This window comes from Podospora pseudocomata, chromosome 6 (genome assembly GCF_035222375.1).
Source record: "Podospora pseudocomata strain CBS 415.72m chromosome 6, whole genome shotgun sequence".
NCBI classification, from domain to species: domain Eukaryota; kingdom Fungi; phylum Ascomycota; class Sordariomycetes; order Sordariales; family Podosporaceae; genus Podospora; species Podospora pseudocomata.
Genome location: NC_085890.1, coordinates 866,394 through 884,642, shown reverse-complemented (window position 1 = coordinate 884,642; position 18,249 = coordinate 866,394). Strand labels below are relative to the sequence as shown.

General features: G+C 52.5%; 3 protein-coding genes across 3 annotated transcripts; 2 read left to right on the top strand and 1 right to left on the bottom strand.

Annotated features, from left to right (window-relative positions):
- Positions 1-3,116: 3,116 nt before the first annotated feature.
- QC762_605380 (uncharacterized protein) lies at positions 3,117-3,524 on the top strand (the record flags this gene model as incomplete). Its single annotated transcript, XM_062892229.1, has 2 exons — positions 3,117-3,341; positions 3,402-3,524. The coding sequence occupies 2 exons, from the start codon at positions 3,117-3,119 to the stop codon at positions 3,522-3,524; spliced, it is 348 nt and encodes a 115-aa protein (XP_062740317.1).
- A 3,672-nt stretch (positions 3,525-7,196) lies between these two features.
- prp3 (U4/U5/U6 small nuclear ribonucleoprotein prp3) lies at positions 7,197-8,681 on the bottom strand (the record flags this gene model as incomplete). Its single annotated transcript, XM_062892228.1, has 1 exon — positions 7,197-8,681. One exon carries the CDS (start codon positions 8,679-8,681, stop codon positions 7,197-7,199), a length of 1,485 nt encoding a protein of 494 aa, XP_062740316.1.
- Positions 8,682-8,986: 305 nt separating this feature from the next.
- Positions 8,987-17,555, top strand: QC762_0091710 (uncharacterized protein). Its single transcript, XM_062884063.1, has 6 exons — positions 8,987-9,357; positions 9,419-14,193; positions 14,255-14,385; positions 16,572-16,649; positions 16,707-16,806; positions 16,883-17,555. The coding sequence occupies exons 1-6, from the start codon at positions 9,176-9,178 to the stop codon at positions 17,377-17,379; spliced, it is 5,763 nt and encodes a 1,920-aa protein (XP_062740315.1). The 5' UTR covers positions 8,987-9,175; the 3' UTR covers positions 17,380-17,555.
- Positions 17,556-18,249: the final 694 nt, after the last annotated feature.

Genomic DNA, 18,249 nt, shown 5'->3' with positions numbered 1-18,249 from the left:
GACCCCGAGTCGGCTTTTCTCTCTCTTGATGATTTGATAGTGAAGTTGATGTTCAGGACCTACCGTCAGCCCTAAAACAATAATGGGAAAGAAAGACAGAAGATCGGTGACGACCTGGTTTCACACTCCGCCTTTTTGACGCAGCGACAAAGAGGGTTGAGAGATGAAATCATTGGTTGTTATAGGCGCTGGTAAGGGATAATGGGGGGACTAGTTCCAGCGAGACGGGTCCGAAAACTACTGGGAGAGGGATGGGCGTTCTGTATGTCAGCATGGAGGCAGCAACATCATCAAGTGTGTCCTGGTGGTGGTGGTGTGGGTTGGTGGTGGGTGAGGCAGATGTCATGCTGCACAAGCACCACCCAACCACCCACCCATCTATCTATCTGTTTGCATTTTCCTGACCGCTTTTGATGATGAGAGTGAAGAAAGAAGAGATGATGTGATACTGAAATGAATATCCAGACCTCGGAATCCGAGGATCCGCGAGTGAGGCTTCGGGCTTTGGGTAACATCAATCATGACACAAATAAGAGGGGAAATCATGGGGGATTTTTCTCCCGCCCGGTATGTATGTGTATGTGTTTGGGTGGGATTGTTGATCGTAAAGGGGAGTTTGCGCCGGGTTTTCGGTGAAGGAATCAACTACCAGACTGAGCGAATACACACATTCTATCCAAAAGGGCCGTTCCGTTCCGGAATAAACGTCATTTCCGAGGGCTTGATTGAAAATGCAATGTTCTTTTTCTTTCATCGAGTTGATGTTGGTGGCGTTTCATTCTTTTCTTCGTTGGCATATCTTCATCTGTAGGTACCAAAAGAAACAGAATCTGATATCTCACATAACGTCAACCATTCGGCTCCGGCATTTAGGAAGCGTAAAACGGTCGCCCCGCGAAAGAAGGGAAAAAAAAAAAGGCAGGGAAGGGTGCGGGCTGGTGGCGGCGGCGGCTCCATTCTGCTGTGCCGCTGGCTAGGACGGACATATCCACGTGGGATGAACACCTGTCTGTGCATGGGTTGGGCTCAATGAGAGAGAGAGATGCCCAGAGATAAGCAATTGCTTCTTTTCGCTTGAATCAACCCACGAGGACGGGCCCGGCGTGGGTTGAGAACGACAACGGCCCCGGCTTTTCGGGACCGGGGAAGCAAGCGAGACAGAACGGAAAGGCCGGCATATTTTACACTTGGAAGATCTTGTGCTTCTGCAGAAGATCATACTATTTGTCAATGGGAGGGGCCTTTGTCCCTTTGTGTAACTCCCACGAGGACAGCTGAAGCTGGCCGGCTGCTCTGGGCGGGAGAAGGAAGGGAGGGAGTCAGCTGCAGCATGCTGTGAACAACATGCAGCAGCAAATTTCCCATCATCAGTAAGCAATCTCGTCCCGACTTTTTCTCCTTCTGGTGATAAGGTTCTGACAGTTTGTTGTTTTCTGCCTCGCTCTCGCTTTCGCAAAGTCTGGTTCTTGCATTTTCATCGAAACCCCAGAAGTCTGGGTTTGATGCACGTCAAGGGGGGGCAGGCAAGGCAATGGAAGCGCCCGACCAAGCATTTCCCACAGCTTCATGTGGACACCGAACAACCCCGAGACCGAACCCCTCCCATCCATATCATCACCAGCAGCATGAACCCCGGCGTCATGGGATGATGAACGGATTTGATGCGTGGTGGTATGAGTGTGCAACTCGAACCAACAACAACCAACAACCCAACCCAAGCAAGCCAAAAAGCAAGGTGCTACGCTAGCGTCGTCTTGCGCGTCTAATTCATCTGGTTCTCTTTGGGAAGCATAAACGTGACGAGCGGAAGCTGGCCAACCAACGGTCGGTCTGGGGATCTGCATGATGGGTTTTGACGACATCGTGGGTTCGGAGCGGGCTCCGCGGCGGTGACTTTGCCGGCCGGGTTTGTACCTTTTCTGTCATTTCTTTTCTTTTGGTGTTCTAATATTTGACCAATTTGGTGAATAAACGTCAACGTTATCTGGTTGAAAAGACCATTCGGAGCATGCCCAAAATCCGGGGCCCGCGGGGCACAGCCAACGCCGGAGTTATACGGCGCGACGATTTGCACTCTGGGGTTGAAAGACTGGTTCCTAGCGGCAGGCCACGAATGAACAGAAACGAGAACCTGTCTCGCCAGAAGAAGAGACGGGAGGATCCCCTCGCCCGTGTACCTGGCCTCGCCTTCCCCAGACTTCACGTGAACTCAAGGCAAAGTCCGTATTTTTGGAATCATTGCCCAAGATTCCAAGACCATCTCCTTCCGTTCTACGCCACCGGCCTCGCCTTTGCTGTCCTTCTGTGTTGAAGAGGTACTGAGCGTGGAGATTTAACCAGGGGTGCCAAGCATGTCTAGGGTTGATGAACTCCTTGCCCCCTTACCCTCACCAGACCTTGCATCTGATGAAGCCTCGAAGGTATCATCACCCCCCACACTACCTTCCCCCCTTCTCTGCCTCCGTACATGTGCATTCAAGACAGGCAGGCAGACAGACACGGGACCAAACTGTACGCGTCAGGCGCGTTCTTGATGGGGAACATCCTGGCGAGAACAACAGACCATGGAACATGGATGAGAATTGGGGGCGAAAGAAGGTTAAGGCTCAGAAAAGAATGCGGGGAGGGATATTACCACCTGTCTGGGTGGGGTTTGGACCCGACGCAGGTTAACGGCGAAAGTGTTCAACCCCTAGCTGTTGTCAGCGTGAGAAAGGGGGTCCGCTGTTGGAGGAGCGGTCGGTGGGTTCTTTCTCTGTTTCCATGCAGTGGTGGTAATGGGGGTTTGTAGAGAGGGAACAGGTTGTTCGTCTCTTCTTGTTCCGGTGAGAGTAAGGAGATGGTGGCGAACAAGAGCCTTGTTTAGCATGACCCAGACCCTGGGAGCCAGTGTCTAGAACTCGCGGGTTGATACCAAACACGTGTGCGGTGTGGTGTGGTGTGGTGCTGTTACACATTGTGTTCAGGGTCTGGGCGGGCGATCATAATTGTACAGGGAGGGGAAGGAAGGTCAGTTGATTTCATTTTGCTCATGTTTTACTCCGGGCTAGGTGGTAGGGTATGGTCTCTCTTGCTCGCTATATTCCTCGTTTTATTCGTGTTGAAGCCTGGGGAGGATGACATACGGTTCATGCTATCCTTTCAAACCCCTTCAAGTCGTTCGTGATATTCAATGCCGGCCGGCTGGCAGCCTCGGACTTAGTCTCTCTCATCTTCTTGCCCTCTTCCAGACGCGCATGATAGCGTACCTTGCTCGGCCTTCTCACCGCCGAACCCCCCGAGCCCCAGGCCGAGGTGAAGGATTCGAACGGAGTCCGACTTGGTACATACCTACCTACCGGGTGGTGGGGATATCATCTTGAATATATTCAGGTTAATTCTTCTCCCAATAAATTCAACAAACTGATAACCGGACGGACGAACATCGGAGATACACCCCATCACCAATATGGAAGTTCCCGCAAGCTTTTGGTGGCGATATTTTGGTGTTGGTGTTGTGCTGCTGTGCCGTACATCGCGTCTAATCCCCCGCTCTTTCACATCCAAAACTCCAAGGAAAAAGCAACAGCTTGCATCCTGTAAACTACACGATTTGGTGCTAGTGTTGAGTTAACCGCGCGCTTGGGCGCTTCTGGAACTATTGAATCTGTTGTCGTGGGGATGTTGGTGATTTTGAGTCGTCGTCTGGGCGAATGGGTGAGGGCGTGAGGGTTAGACGCATGTTGGCTTGGATTTTGATGACGAGCTAGCTTCAATATTCAGGTGCGCTGAACTTGTGTTCTTCGTGTTAATGGTTACACAGGTTTGAAACGGATCTTCTTGATGAGGTGACGGTGTTGATGTGAGGTTCGAGTTAGTGGGCCGGACTTTGTGGTGTGATGCTCATGTTGGTGTTGGTATGGGGTAACTCGGTGGAAGTAAACACTGGACCTGGCTGCTGGGTGCGCAGTAATACCGTTCAAGAATGACGCTTCCCATTGGCGGTGAGGAGATACTGTCGGAGTTTCTTCTGCTGGTAATACAATCTTGTTGATCCTGCCTGCTGTCTTATTCTACTTGTTCGCTACTAGTGATCATTGAGGTTAGCCATATCTTCACTGGTGACAATCACCACAGCAAGACTCGGTGGCGCTTCTTGGTCATGTCTTGGTCAACAACTCCAGCTGATGGTGATAGAGCCGTGCTCGTGGTACGACATCTTGACAAGACACCCCAACCCCCAAAGGAGATAACGTCCTCCCCAAACCTACCATCCCTCCCCCAGAAGGAGATAACCCATCGCATCTTGTCAAGAGGTAACACTGCGTCTAATCTAACCATTTACCACCCTCCTCAGACATCTAGACGCGCGTGTGTGGCAAACCAACCTTCCCCCCTCGTTTCATTCCTCAGCTTGCAGGTATAATCGTTCATCGGTTAGACGAGCAACTAAGGGGGTATAGATAGGCGGGTGATGGGTTAAAAACAACACCTCAGCCAGCCAGCAGCAGCCTTACTTCGCCCCTCGAGTACCTATCCCTTGGGGGGGGGCCTCGACCTCGTCCGATTGATGCTAATTATGACCTCAAAATATGGAGTTGAAGTGTTTCAGCATTTTGGAAGAAGGATCACGACCTTCCGTTTTGGGAGTATTGCGTAGGAACCAGAATGTAGAATGCAGATCGGCGAGGTGTGTTGGTGTTCTAGTACGCCTTCGGTGGTATAGAAGGATTCAGGGTCGGCGATAGGTATGCTGCACTCCTTTGGAAGGGCCGCTCCCGCGCTTATGATATGTCGGGGAAGGGATTTCAGGTAAGGTAGTGAGTTTAGGGTCGGCGACCGACCCGACGGGGAGAATGCTTACCAGATGTTGTTCAAGTGTGGTTCCGACTAGTCAGTCTACGGCTCGCGGGGAACACTGGACCGTGAGAATTGAATCCTGCAAGCCACTATGCACACACTTGTGTTTGAAGTTGCCGAGTGATCATGTGTGATGTCGTCGGGGAGTGGTTGAGGGCGGTGGTGGGGTTGCATTTCCGGACTCGTTGCCGCACATATCCGGGCCTCACCTGGACGCCACCGGGGAGGAAGGGCCTGGCGTCCCGGGACATGCTGCACCGTGTGTTGACCGAGCTGCTTACTCAGCTGTGGACTGCGCTTGCTGTCAGTCATTGATTGTAATACTGTGATATAAATGACCCCCACGCACCGCAGCGAAACATCAAAAATATCAACATCAAGTCTGGTGGTGAGGGTGTGAATTCAGTGTGATGAAGATGGCATATGATGTCAGGCGAGTGGTACATGGATGGATGTATATCGGCGGTATATTCACTCCTGCAAGTGCTGAGCCAGTGGTAAGAGCAGCTTCCGATACAGACACAATCCAAGCCTATTGTCAAATTAATGCTGATGCCTGGGAGCTGAACGGCTTGTCACTGCCTTAACTCTTGAGCAGTAAGCACCACCGGAGTGTTAAGCCTTGATCGGCGAATATCTCACACAGTAAGCTCTCAAGGTGGAAAACTGGCCCTATAGAGTTTCACATCTTGATACCTCAAAGCAATTATCATATCCTGGCATTGTTCGAGTCGTCAAAATCGCAAACAAAACTGCCGACGTGGAGACGGCAGAGACATCTCGCCAACCGAAAAAGGACCCCTTCCCCTGTCGTCGCTTGTGTATCCACGAACGGGCCAGTTGATACCCACGATTTCCTCGAGGCGTAACTGAAGCGAACACGGGACGTCCCTTACCATTGCCCGCCGCAGACCTGCCATTGGAACCTGCAACTTCGACACCAAGCTCGACGACCAGATGTGCAGAAAGGGCGGAGTTCATCATGAGACCCAGGGGACCTGCATTTCCTGTGAAGGTGGGTATCACCATGACGACTTCACCCAGCTTCATAGATAGGTTGTGATATGCACGTTTGTGCAACCAAACGGAGACACTGTTTGACATCCATTACAAGGCAGACTTGAGGTTCGAGTTTGCCACCGAGGCGATACAAAGGAACGGTAGGTGATCAAGGGGCTGGTCGGTGAGCAGCCGACCGCCAGGGCCTAGATGGTGGGATGAGACCACCAAACAAACACCTGTGGTAAGCAAGCACAACGTGCAGATTGATAGTATGAGGGAACCAAATTACCAAGAATAGAAGGGGTGATATCAAATGAACAATGTGTGCTCATGTAGATCTTGGGACCGTTGGTGATGAACGGACATGTCGTGTCAAAGAACCCTGCTCTCGCTCGGCAGTTTGATATGGCAGTTTGATATGGCAGGTGAAGGGCTGGAGGGTAGTGTCGAGAGGTGTTTTTTCAGTTGCTGTTAAGGGAAGGGATTGTTGACTTTCTTTGTTTACATGCCCCGTAGATTGCGAGGGGCAATGCTGCGCGGTTTATCCCATCAACATGGGCTGGGAAACTAGGTACCTAGTAAATAACCCTTCGCCGGGGACATGGTTCATCCTTTCCCAGTTGCAATCCCATGTTAGGCCTCATTGGAAAAGAGCAGTCCAACCCATGGCCTCATAATCGGAGCGCTGGGGCGCGATGAAAGTAGGCGCTGTCGCCGATCTCCTTTTAGGTCACTTCTCGAAGTTATTCCAAATCACGATCTCCTCGTTAGAAGCAGTCCCGTACAGAAAGCAACCATAGCAAACGGGAAGGCAAGCATATCCACCTCTCTCGGTAACATCTTTTGGGCCCTGGCAGTTGACAAACAGGTTTGGGTTGGGCCTTAAGTCCATCTGAGCTTGAGGATAGCATCGCGAGCAAGCGAAAGTTGTGAAAAGGACAGCCACGCCAGACAGCACAGAACTGGATTACAAGAAGAGACAAGAGTTTTCAAGCAGCACGGAATCTGATAGCTTTGAATTTCACAAAAACTCAAGCGGTAATTCCTAAGAGACACACTAGCACCATGAGAGGCACACGGAATGCATCAAGACCTCAACGCAGTTAAAAACTCATCAAGAAGTGAGATGACCTGAAACAGCAACACTCGTCTTGCATAGAAAACCAAACATTTCGGCCTGTTCTGGAATCTCTGGTATCCTCTCATAGTCAGAATCACCAAGAAATTCTACTAGCCCGCTCAAACTCAGCGAACTCTATGAAGATACATTTTCCAGTGGTCAGCTACAACAGAACACTCACCAGAACGTATAAACATGCCTGACTCTGCAATCACCCCTCTCTCCTGAACCTCCCCTAAGAAGGGGTATTCTTCGCCTGCGTCCAAAAACTATCCATCTTCACCCTCGCCAAAAACTCCCTCGCCTCCTGATCCGTCTCAAAGACCTTGCTCCCCCACTTCTTGAACGCCTGCGCCTTCGTCTCTCCCTCGAAAAGCAACACACACTTATTCCCCGACAAGTCCTTCAGCTGCCCCTTTTCATCCTCTGGTTTCAACCACTCCCTCACCGTAGCCTGCGTAGCAGTGTTGTACGCCCCAACCTGAACATTCCTTTCCCTCGACGGTAAAGCCTCTGTCCAGTCAATTCTCCTCGTCATCAGCTTCTTGTAATTGTTGATACTGTGCTCGCCTCCCTCTACAATCACCAGGTTGAATTTCGGATGCATGATACAGACTCCGTTGAGCCCGTTTTGTTGTGCATTCAGTGAGATCTTGTACCTGTGTTGTCCGTTGGCTAGACTGTTGATCTTGAAAACCAGGATATGGATGCCCTTGGCTGCGTCCTTTGCTTGGTTGGCGGCGAGTTTCTCATGCCGCTGCTCCTTTGTCAACTTGCGCTCCTCGTTCGCCTCCAAGTGCTTGTCAAGACGCGCCGCAATCTCCTTCCTGACTCGGGCTTCGACTGCCGTGGGATCACGAACAGCCTCGTCACCGAGTACACGCATCAAATTCTTCTGTTTGACCTTTGGCGGGGGAGCTTCCATGAGACCGAGTTTCATGAGGGTTTGCTTTTCTTTGAGATCGGCCATGCGCCTGTTTCTCCGGAGCTTGGCCTGTTCCTTTGGCGTCAGGTACATTGGCTTGGGCTCGTGGGCCAGCTTCTCTTGCGGTGGTTCGATTGCAACGGGATGCTGGATATATAGAGTGATGATACTGTCGGGAGTGTCGATCTTGAGTGAGTCTGGGAAGCCGCTGTAGTCCTTGCCGTCGATAAGACCTTCGTCCCACCATTCCAGATCTGGGGGGGCTTCCACCACGAATGCCTTCTCCACGTCGCGGTCTTCGTCTAATCCTGCCTTGCGTGCTTGATCGGCGATTCTCTTCTTCATTTCCTCCAGCTGGGCCTGTCGCCGGAGGGCTTGTGCCTGGGCGATGTATTTTCCTTTCTGGTTGAAGATGAGCTGTCGCGATTCTCTTGCCTTTCCTGTTGGGCCATGGCTTGGCTCGAGATATGGGTTTGGTCGAGGGCCATCGTTGGAAGATCCGGGCATGCCAAAGGGCTTTGGTTTGGAGTTCTTTGAGGAGTCGGGAACCGGCCGCTGGCCATGAGCTGATCGAGATGAGTCGGCGGGTTTGATCGGGGCGCCGAGGTCAGCGAGGGCCGGATGTAAAGGGGTGTTGAGTCCAAGTCCACCCTTTGCTTTGGAACTCCCGACGGCATTCGCAACGCGTGCCTTCAAGGCGGCAAGTCGATCGGCTGCTGATTCGGTTTTCTGGATTCTGGAGGACGGGTCATGACGGGGACCAAGTCCGCCGCCCATTTGCTGATTGCGGTCCATGGCGGCGCAGTGTGCAGCGGGTGATGGTCGTCAAAGGAATTCGGCTGTGGTTCGGTGGATGACTCGGTTTACACGTTGCGAAGACCGGTTTGAGGACGGTTGGGTGTGCTCTGGGCAAGATGACAGACAATCTTGGGGAAGATGATGCGCGACGAGAGCTTGCTTTGATGCGCTGCAACGACCTGAGTTCAGTGTCCGGCAGGCAGCCAGAAGCGGCTTGGCATGAAAGCGGTGGGCATGCAATGCATGGATAAACTGCCTCACCCTCTATTCTGCCTCGGTCCACCGCCAAAAAATATTCTTCCCGTCTCAGAGCTCAGCTCCAATTCCCCACCAATTGCCTGTGCAGAGAGAGAGCCATAGCGAAGAGAAGCTGCCGCTGTTTTTCTGCCTCCTTTCGCGACAGCGCGTCTCTGGCCTCTACATCACCAAATATTCCGGTTTCTGTCTATCATGCGATCTGAGTAGCGCGGTGCTTCGCCAGATCGCCCAACATGAACATTTCACAGCCCGTGTCGTCGACTCTCGACAGCGTCGACTTCCAATTCCTCACATCCGACGAGATCCGCGCAGTCTCTGTCAAACGCATTGAAAATCCCGTCACCTTCGACACACTTCTCAATCCTGTTCCAGGCGGTCTCTATGACCCAGCTCTCGGCTCATGGGGTGATGCGCCGTAAGCACCCTCGGCTTGTTCTGCAATGCGCCGGCTTTGGCTAATCGTTTCATGTGTGTAGATGCCGCACCTGTGGTCTGAACCAGGCACAATGCCCTGGTCATCCAGGTCATATTGAGCTTGCTGTACCTTGTTACCACCCAGTATTCATGGACCAGGCTTTCCGATTCCTTCGTTCCATGTGTATTTACTGCCATCACTTTCGAACGGCCCGCCGCGAGATCCACCGCTTTGCCTGCATGCTCAAGCTTCTTCAGTACGGCTTGCTCCATGAAGCGCAGCTGATCGATGCCATCTCCGAGAGCGAACTCGGAGGGGAGAAGCTCAAGAGCATGAGGCTCCCCGACATCCCCAACATGGACGACGAGGCCGAGGACGAGGGGAGCACAACAGATGTCACCATGAGAGCTAGAGAAGCCTATGTTCGCCAAGTGTTGAAGGAGCACAGGACGCGCCTCAGTGCGGGCGATATCAAGCGAGCGAAGCACGAAGGTGCGGCCGAGATGAGGAGAGCCTTGTTGAAGGAGCTCTTCGCCACGTTGGTGAAGGAGAAGAGATGCAAGAGCTGCGATGGCATCAGCCCAACGCTGCGCAAGGACCGCTATGTCAAGATCTTCGAGCGCGGCCTCAGTTCCAAGGACAAGGCCACTATGGCTCAGGCTGGGCGGAAAAGCCGCGACGCCTTGACCATGACCAACAAGAACAAGAAGGATGCCGACGGTGAGGATGAAGGTGTTGCTGATATGGAATCAGAGCAGGAACCAGAAGATGAAGGAGAGGGGGATAGTCTCGACGAGGGCGGTGATGTGGCTATGAAGGATGCCGAAACCGAAACCCAGACAAAGTCGAAAACGAAAGCCTCAGCCCCCCAGCGCTTCCTCAACTCGATGGAAGTCAAGGGCCGCCTCGACCTCCTCTTCCAAGCCGAGCGGGAAATCATGTCGCTGATTTTCAACACTCGTCCACCGACCAAGGCTTCTCGCTCGAAGCCTATCACCGCCGACATCTTCTTCATTCACACGCTCATGGTTCCTCCAAACAGGATGCGCCCAGAGGCTCGGATGGGTGAGAACCAAATCACCGAAGCCGAGCAAAACAGTCTCTACAAGAAGATCATTGAAAAGTCTTCCGCTGTTGGACAGATCTCTAGAGAGATTGCCCTCGGGAAGAAAGCCGTCGTTCAGGAAGGCAGGAGACCACGGGATCTGAATCACCTTTACCAAGCCTGGACTGAGCTTCAGGAAGCTGTCAACAGTTTGATGGATCGCGACAAGAACCCGATCCAGGGTAACGCTGGCAAGAGAAACGAGGAGGGTATCAAGCAGAAGCTTGAAAAGAAGGAGGGTCTGTTCCGCAAGAACATGATGGGCAAGCGTGTCAATTTTGCCGCTAGATCAGTCATCAGTCCTGACCCCAACATCGAGACGTCCGAGATCGGTGTCCCACCCGTCTTCGCGGTGAAGCTTACCTACCCAGAACCTGTTACTCATTTCAACTTCAAAGACCTCCAACAGGCCGTGATCAACGGTGTCGAAAAGTGGCCCGGTGCTGCGGCTATCGAGAACGAAAATGGCCAGGTTGTCAACCTGCGAAACAAGTCTCTGGAGGAAAGAGTAGCTCTGGCCAACACGCTTCTCGCCCCATCGACCAACTCCTTTGCCAATCTCAGGGGCAAGAAAGTACTCCGTCACCTCACCAACGGTGATGTTGTCTTGATGAACCGTCAGCCTACACTTCACAAGCCATCTATGATGGGTCACCGTGTCCGTGTTTTGCCAGGCGAGAAGACGTTACGTATGCACTACGCCAACTGTAACTCGTACAACGCCGATTTCGACGGTGACGAGATGAACATGCATTTCCCACAAAACGAGATTGCCCGTGCCGAGGCTCTCCAGCTTGCCAACACAGACAGCCAGTACGTCAGTGGAACAGGCGGCTCGCCGTTGCGCGGTTTGATTCAGGACCACTTGTCAGTCTCTGTCATTCTCTGCAACAAGGACACTTTCTTCAGCAAGGGCGACTACATGCAACTCGTGTACGCCGGTCTCCGCCCCGAAAGCGGGCACATCACGGGAGAAAAGATCCTGACAGTACCCCCAGCCATGATCAAGCCAAGACCACTCTGGACTGGAAAGCAGGTTATCGACACCGTTCTGAAGAATATCAAGCCGGCCAACTGTGGCGATCTCTGGATGCAGTCTGGCACCAAGATCAAGGCAAGAAGCTGGGGCGACCATTCTCCTGAAGAAGGCGAGGTCGCGGTCCGGGATGGAATTTTCGTTCACGGTATTCTGGACAAGTCACAGCTTGGTTCCAGCGATGGCGGCCTTGTTCACGCTGTTCACGAAGTCTACGGCCCCGGCGTCGCGGCTAAGCTGCTGAGTTGCCTGGGTCGCCTCCTCACACGCTATCTCGCCATGGTTGCATTCACTTGCGGAATGGATGATCTGCGTATGACACCAAAGGGCGAACAGGACCGCAAGGAGTTGATCAAGGAAGCTAAGCATATTGGTCTCGAAGTGGCGGCCAAGTACGTATCTTTGGAGGAGCAAAAGCCAACCAAGGATGACCCTCTGCTTCTGGAACGCCTCGAGGAAGTTTTGAGAGACGACAAGAAGCAGGAAGGCCTCGAGTTGTTGACCAATCAACGGGTCGCCAAGCTCTCTTCCGAGATCACAAGAGTCTGCTTGCCCGCCGGTCTCGAGAAGCCTTTCCCCCACAACCACATGCAGTCTATGACAATCTCTGGTGCCAAGGGTTCCACTGTCAATGCCAACCTGATCAGTTGCAACTTGGGACAGCAGACACTAGAAGGTCGTCGTGTGCCCGTCATGATTTCAGGTCGGACTCTACCCAGTTTCCGCCCCTTCGACACAGATGCACGGGCTGGTGGCTATATTGTGCAGCGTTTCTTGACTGGTATTCGCCCACAGGAGTACTACTTCCATCACATGGCCGGTCGTGAAGGTCTGATCGACACAGCCGTCAAAACGTCGAGATCCGGTTACTTGCAGAGATGTCTTGTCAAGGGAATGGAAGGCTTGGCTGTCTCTTATGACAGCTCTGTCAGAGACTCTGATGGGTCTGTCGTGCAGTTCTTGTACGGTGAGGATTCGGTCGACATCACCAAGCAAAAGTATCTGAACGATTTCGAGTTTGTACTGCGCAATCTGGACAGTGAGCTGCCACAGTTGAGGTTCCACGAGGACGGCACTCAAGCACTCTTTGAGAACAAGGATGAGATCATCAAGCGGATGAAATCGGCCATCAGGTCGATTGGCACCCGCAACCCACAAGACCCCGTCACGTCCAAGCTTGAGCCTTCCCGATATGGTTTTGCCACCTCGGAGAAGTTCTTCAACCACATGATGGACTACCTCAAGACAAACAAGCACGGTCTGATCAAAGAGAAGGGATCCAAGGAGAAAGCCGGCCAGATCTCCCGCAAGACCGCCGAAAAGATCCTGGCAGCCAAGTATATCAGGTCTCTTGTTGAGCCCGGCGAGGCTGTCGGGATCACAGCAGGCCAGTCTGTCGGTGAACCTTCGACTCAGCTGACGCTCAACACGTTCCATTTGGCTGGTCACAGTGCAAAGAACGTCACACTGGGTGTGCCTCGTCTTCGTGAAATCCTCATGACGGCCTCTGCCAACATCAGCACTCCATCGATGACACTTGTTCTCAACGAAGAGCTTTCGGAACAGGACGGTGAGCGGTTCGCCAAGAGTATCAGCGTTCTGCCTCTGTCGCACGTCACCAAAGATGCCACTGTGGTGGAAAAGGTCGGGGTTGGCATCGCCCACAAGGTGGCCAAGACCTTTGACATCAGACTGCGCTTTTTCGAGAGTGAGGAATACTCCAAGATGTACGCCATCTCGATTTCCGATGTGCTCGGAACCGTAGAAAAGAAGTTCATCCCGCTGCTTTGCAAGATCATCCAGAAGGAGCTCAAGAAGATTGACAAACAGAAGGGATCTGCATCGGCGCCTGAAATCGGTGTCAAGGTTGGCACTATCGAGACGGCGGCGGCAACCTCTTCGGGCGACAGGGAGGCTCGCGGTGGTGACGATGACGATGATGACGACGAGGAGGATGATGCCGGCGGTGCCAAGCGGAGAGCCAACCGGTCCGAGGCTGTTTCTTATGGTCCCAACGATGACGACGACGATGCCATTCAGAGGCAACTGCAGCGGGAGACTGAAGAGGCCGATGATGGGGAGGACGATGACGAGGCCTACGGCGGCAGCCCGCGACCCGAGCGCCGGCGCGACGACAAGAGCCTTGAAGCTGAGGCAGCCTCCCGCGTCAAGGAGAAGAACGAGGACGTAGCATCGTTCAAGGCCGATACTGTCGGCGGCGAGTGGGTCAAGTTCACACTCGAATACCCAGCCTCCATGCCCAAGCTGCTTATGCTCAACCTCGTCCAGGAGGCGGTCAACAAGGCTGTCATCCAGGAGATTGCGCACATTGGCAATGCGACCCTTGAGCCTATCAAGAAGAAAGATCCCGCGACTGGGGAGGAGGTGATCAAGGAGCTGCTGGTCCACACCGAGGGTGTCAACCTGAGGGCTATGCAGCTGTATGCTGATTACATCAACCCCAACAAGCTCCAGACCAACGACATCGCCCAGGTGCTCGAGTTTTACGGTGTCGAGGCGGCGAGGGCGAATATTGTGAGGGAACTGTCGGGCGTTTTCGACTCTCACGGTATTGCTGTCGACAAGCGCCATTTGAGCTTGATCGCCGATTACATGACCAGGAATGGCGGGTTCAGTCCTTTCAACCGCATCGGTTTGACAGGCAATGTCTCGCCTTTTACCAAGATGAGTTATGGTATGTTTTTTGTCGTCCTGTCATCTTTTCTATGGTCAGATGCTAATATTGTCTGCGATAGAAACTACCGTCGGCTTCCTCAAGGATGCGGTCATGGACGGTGAATGGGATCCCCTTATGACACCTTCGTCGAGACTGGTTGTGGGTAAATTGGGCGGCTTGGGAACTGGAGCGTTTGACTTGCTCACGCAGGTACCGACTGCTCATGGAATGGCCAATTTTAGAATCTGCGGGGGTGTTGAGAGAGAGGTCGGTTATATATAGTTGATGGAACGGGTTTGGTGGGCTTGGCATGGGGCATGGTGTTGTTGGGTAATGTGAAAAGGTACTGCGTTTGATCTAGTTAATAAATCGAGTCAAGGCTTTTGAGTTTAAACGGGTTGGCTATGCGTTTGGTGCAGTTTTGATGGGCGAGGATATAGTCGTCTGTGGGATATGTGGCCTTGTTCTTATGCTTAAGAATGAACAACCGGGTCCTTTTGCTTGGAAAACTACAAGCAAAAACGTGTTGATCTCCCCGACTAAAGACCTACTTTGATATTTCCCCCAACCTCACCCCTTGGCAGTCAAGGAGTCGACAGGACTCTACCGAGCTTGACCTGTCCTCGACCTGACCAGTCAAATCTCAGTCTTTCTCCCATCTACCAAGGTCAATTTCAAGACTCCAACCCTACTGGCCTGACTGTGGCGGGCTTAATATATATCATCCACACAGCACACTAAACGACTAGAGCACGTCCTGTTTTGTCGTCCTCACATCACGTCTCATCTCTACGCCGCCTCTAGCTTTACCAGCCCGACTCCAGGGAAGCAAATCCCCACCTATTCATCAAGCGCTTCAGTGCTAGGTGGAGTGAAGGTGGTGCCCGTCTTGGTCGGGGGGGAGAGGTCAATGTTTAACTGCGAGGATGAGTCGCTTGGGAGCGCTGCTGGGTTGTAGAGCGGCGAGACGCGGGAGGGAAGGGGGAAATCCACTGCGAGCTGGTCTTGTGGATGGTGAAGGGTAGCAGTGCAGGGGGGGTAGAGGGATCAAGGCGAGGCTGTCACGGTGGCCCTTCGTGGCGAGTTGAGGCTGTGATTTTTGGGAAGGGAGGGTGGTGTGTTCATGTTTGCCCATTGACGAGGTATAAATGGGATGTGATGGGAGGTGCAGAGGGATAGAGATGTGATGTGTGCTGGGGAGCGCAGAATGAGATTTTGGGCGTAGGATTAACATAGGTGTGGATGAATGAATATCGAGGATACCTTCCAGGACTAACGGGCTCATGTTTCAAGATTGAAGCAAATGTGGTTCTCATTCAACTATGTGGGAAATCCAAACTCACGGGTCTTCTATTTGGACCTATCCCAATGTTTTGACATTATTTTTGTCAATTTCCCCCTTTGGCCAGGGGAAGAGTTGACTTGAGCCCAAGAGGCGTTGATGATGTCGTCAAGTGTGGATCCGGCGAATGGATGGTGCCAAGACCCCGGCATAATGAGGAGCGCCACTGAATGACGAAGACAACTTCAAAGTGTGCCCATATCATATCATTTGGGTAAGATAATGAACAGCTATGTTCCCTCTGGAGCTTTGTTCAAAATTGATCAAGCCGTTGTGCGAAAGGTTGCTTTGTCGGCTGTTCACCTAAGCCTGGGCTCGGGTAGATGACATCGTCTGCGGAGCCAGCATTGGGCTTTTGGCTCAAGGTACCTACTACATTCCCAATGGTAATCCTAGATAGACTTTGGGGGCATCACCAAAGAAAGAAGAGTCCTGCTATAGAATTGTATTGTTATACCGGTCGAAGTTGAACACATTTCCGTGCGCACGTTCGATCAACATTGTCTTTGCTCTGGGAATAATTAGCTGATAAGATAAGAAACGATGGCTAAACAGCAGCTTCTTACTTCCTTAAAACCTCTCTCTACCACCCAACAGCATGGGCTGATTTTATGGAAATCTCTAGCAGCCCGTTGATATCGAGCAACATCTCATCTCATCGTCTCTCTCATGCTCAGACTCTTTAGAATGTCTTTCCATCAAAGCCATCGGTACCGCGTTTCCGTCCCCGCCTCCCCCCTCTCAGAAATGCGGGGGAGTTCCTCGGCTTGAACGACCAGTCAAGTTGGGGTAGAACGGCTAGGGGATAGCGTCGGCCAGCCCCCCAGGACAAGGGGACGACGTCAATCGAGTAATGTAGATTAATATAAGTTGTTGACCTAAGGGCGCACCCTTTGCTTGTATTCACTGCATTGTTTCATTACCTGCAGTTATCAATTTCTAAAAGATATCAAGGTACCACCGCTGCACCATTCACTCCTACCGTCCATCACCACCACCACCACCACCACCTCACTCACCGGTGTCTAACATAATGCTAACCCGAGTACTCCAGATGGCCACCAAACCCAAAATCACCCTCTTCGTTGACACCGTCAGCCCCTTTGCCTACGCAGCATACCACATCCTCCGGGTATTTTTCCCACCTTCTCCCTCCATCATCTCATATCTAATCCTCTTCTCATGTTAGAACGACCCAATCTTCCGCAATGTAGAAGTAGAATACATCCCCATCTTCCTGGGGGGCTTGATGCACAAATGCGGTAACACCGCTCCCATCAAAATCAAGAGTATTTCCTCCCCCCCCCCAATCCTTTCCCTTTCCCCCCTCCCCATTTCAACCTTCTAACCCCCCTCCCCCCCCAGACAAAGACAAATGGATAAACCTCGAACGCCTCCGCTGGTCCACCCTCTTCTCCATCCCCATGTTCCCCGGCCTCCCCCCCGACTTCCCCGCCCCCTCCCTACCCATAATGCGCTCCCTCGCCACGCTTTCCCCCGCCCAGCTCACACCCGCGCTGGACCTCCTCTTCAAAAAGCACTGGGCCGACGGGGTAGCTACGCACAAACCGGAAATCTTGAAAGAGACCTTGGTGGAGCTGTTTGGGGAGGAGGAAGCGAGTAAAGTGCTGGAGAGGGCCAAGACTGTTGGGAAGGAGGCACTGATCAGGAACACTGACCGGGCTTTTGACGAGGGGGCGTTTGGGCTGCCTTGGTTTAGTGTGACGAATGCTAAGGGGGAGAGGGAGGGGTTTTGGGGGTTTGATCATTTGGGCCAGGTGGTGGGGTTTTTGGGGTTGGAGGGGGAATTGAAGACTGCTAGGAGGGGGGAGGGGAGTAAGGGGTGGAGGGCGGTTTTGTGAGCGGGTGGTGGTAGTTTGACCGGGATTGGGGAGGGCATTGTCGGCGTGAGGGTGGTGAGGCTTGGATATAACTTGGATATTTTCTTGGGATACACGGCTAGGAACAACAGAGCGTATCGTTCAGAGTGTCAGACACTTGTTGGTGAATTTGAGCTGTTGTTGATGGTAAAATCATGTATTGTTTTGAGACCAGCCTCAAACGTGTGTGTGTGTGGTTCTCACGTACATCACATCACGACCAACTCACCCAACCAACTCGTACTGTGCCCCCTCTACCAGCTGCTCTAACATTAACCACCATAAACAACCCCTTCCTCCCCCCCCTAAAGAAACGCAACCCCAAGATGATATCGCAAACTTGTATGCATGTAGTCTCTGCCAGAAGTGAAGACCCAGCCAACCACCACCAGCCCACACCCATCAGCACGGCCGCCGCCAATCGTCGGCCCTCTCCTCGCAATATGCAACCATTCCAGATCTGAAAATCATGTACTCTGCCCCAAGCCATATCGTTTCTCTTATCCGAGACACCACCACAGCTCTGATACCGTCCACCTCCAAAGACCATCGAGATAACACTCAAGATCAGCACCTTACGACTCTACACGGAAAACTGACCTCAGTAGTCCACACTCCGAATACCATGGACTTCCTTAAATCTGTCCAAATCTGGCCACTTGTCTACTGCTCCATCTCCTACTACAAGTGAAATCTCTCTTCACATGCAAGCATCATCTCCATCATGACCATCACCGCCCCCCATCCTTGATGACTTCACCCTTCAAACTCCACATACTATCTCTCTTCCAAACCGTGCCAGAGTTTCGAGCAAAAATCACACCACAATCTCACATCCAACCCCAAACCCGC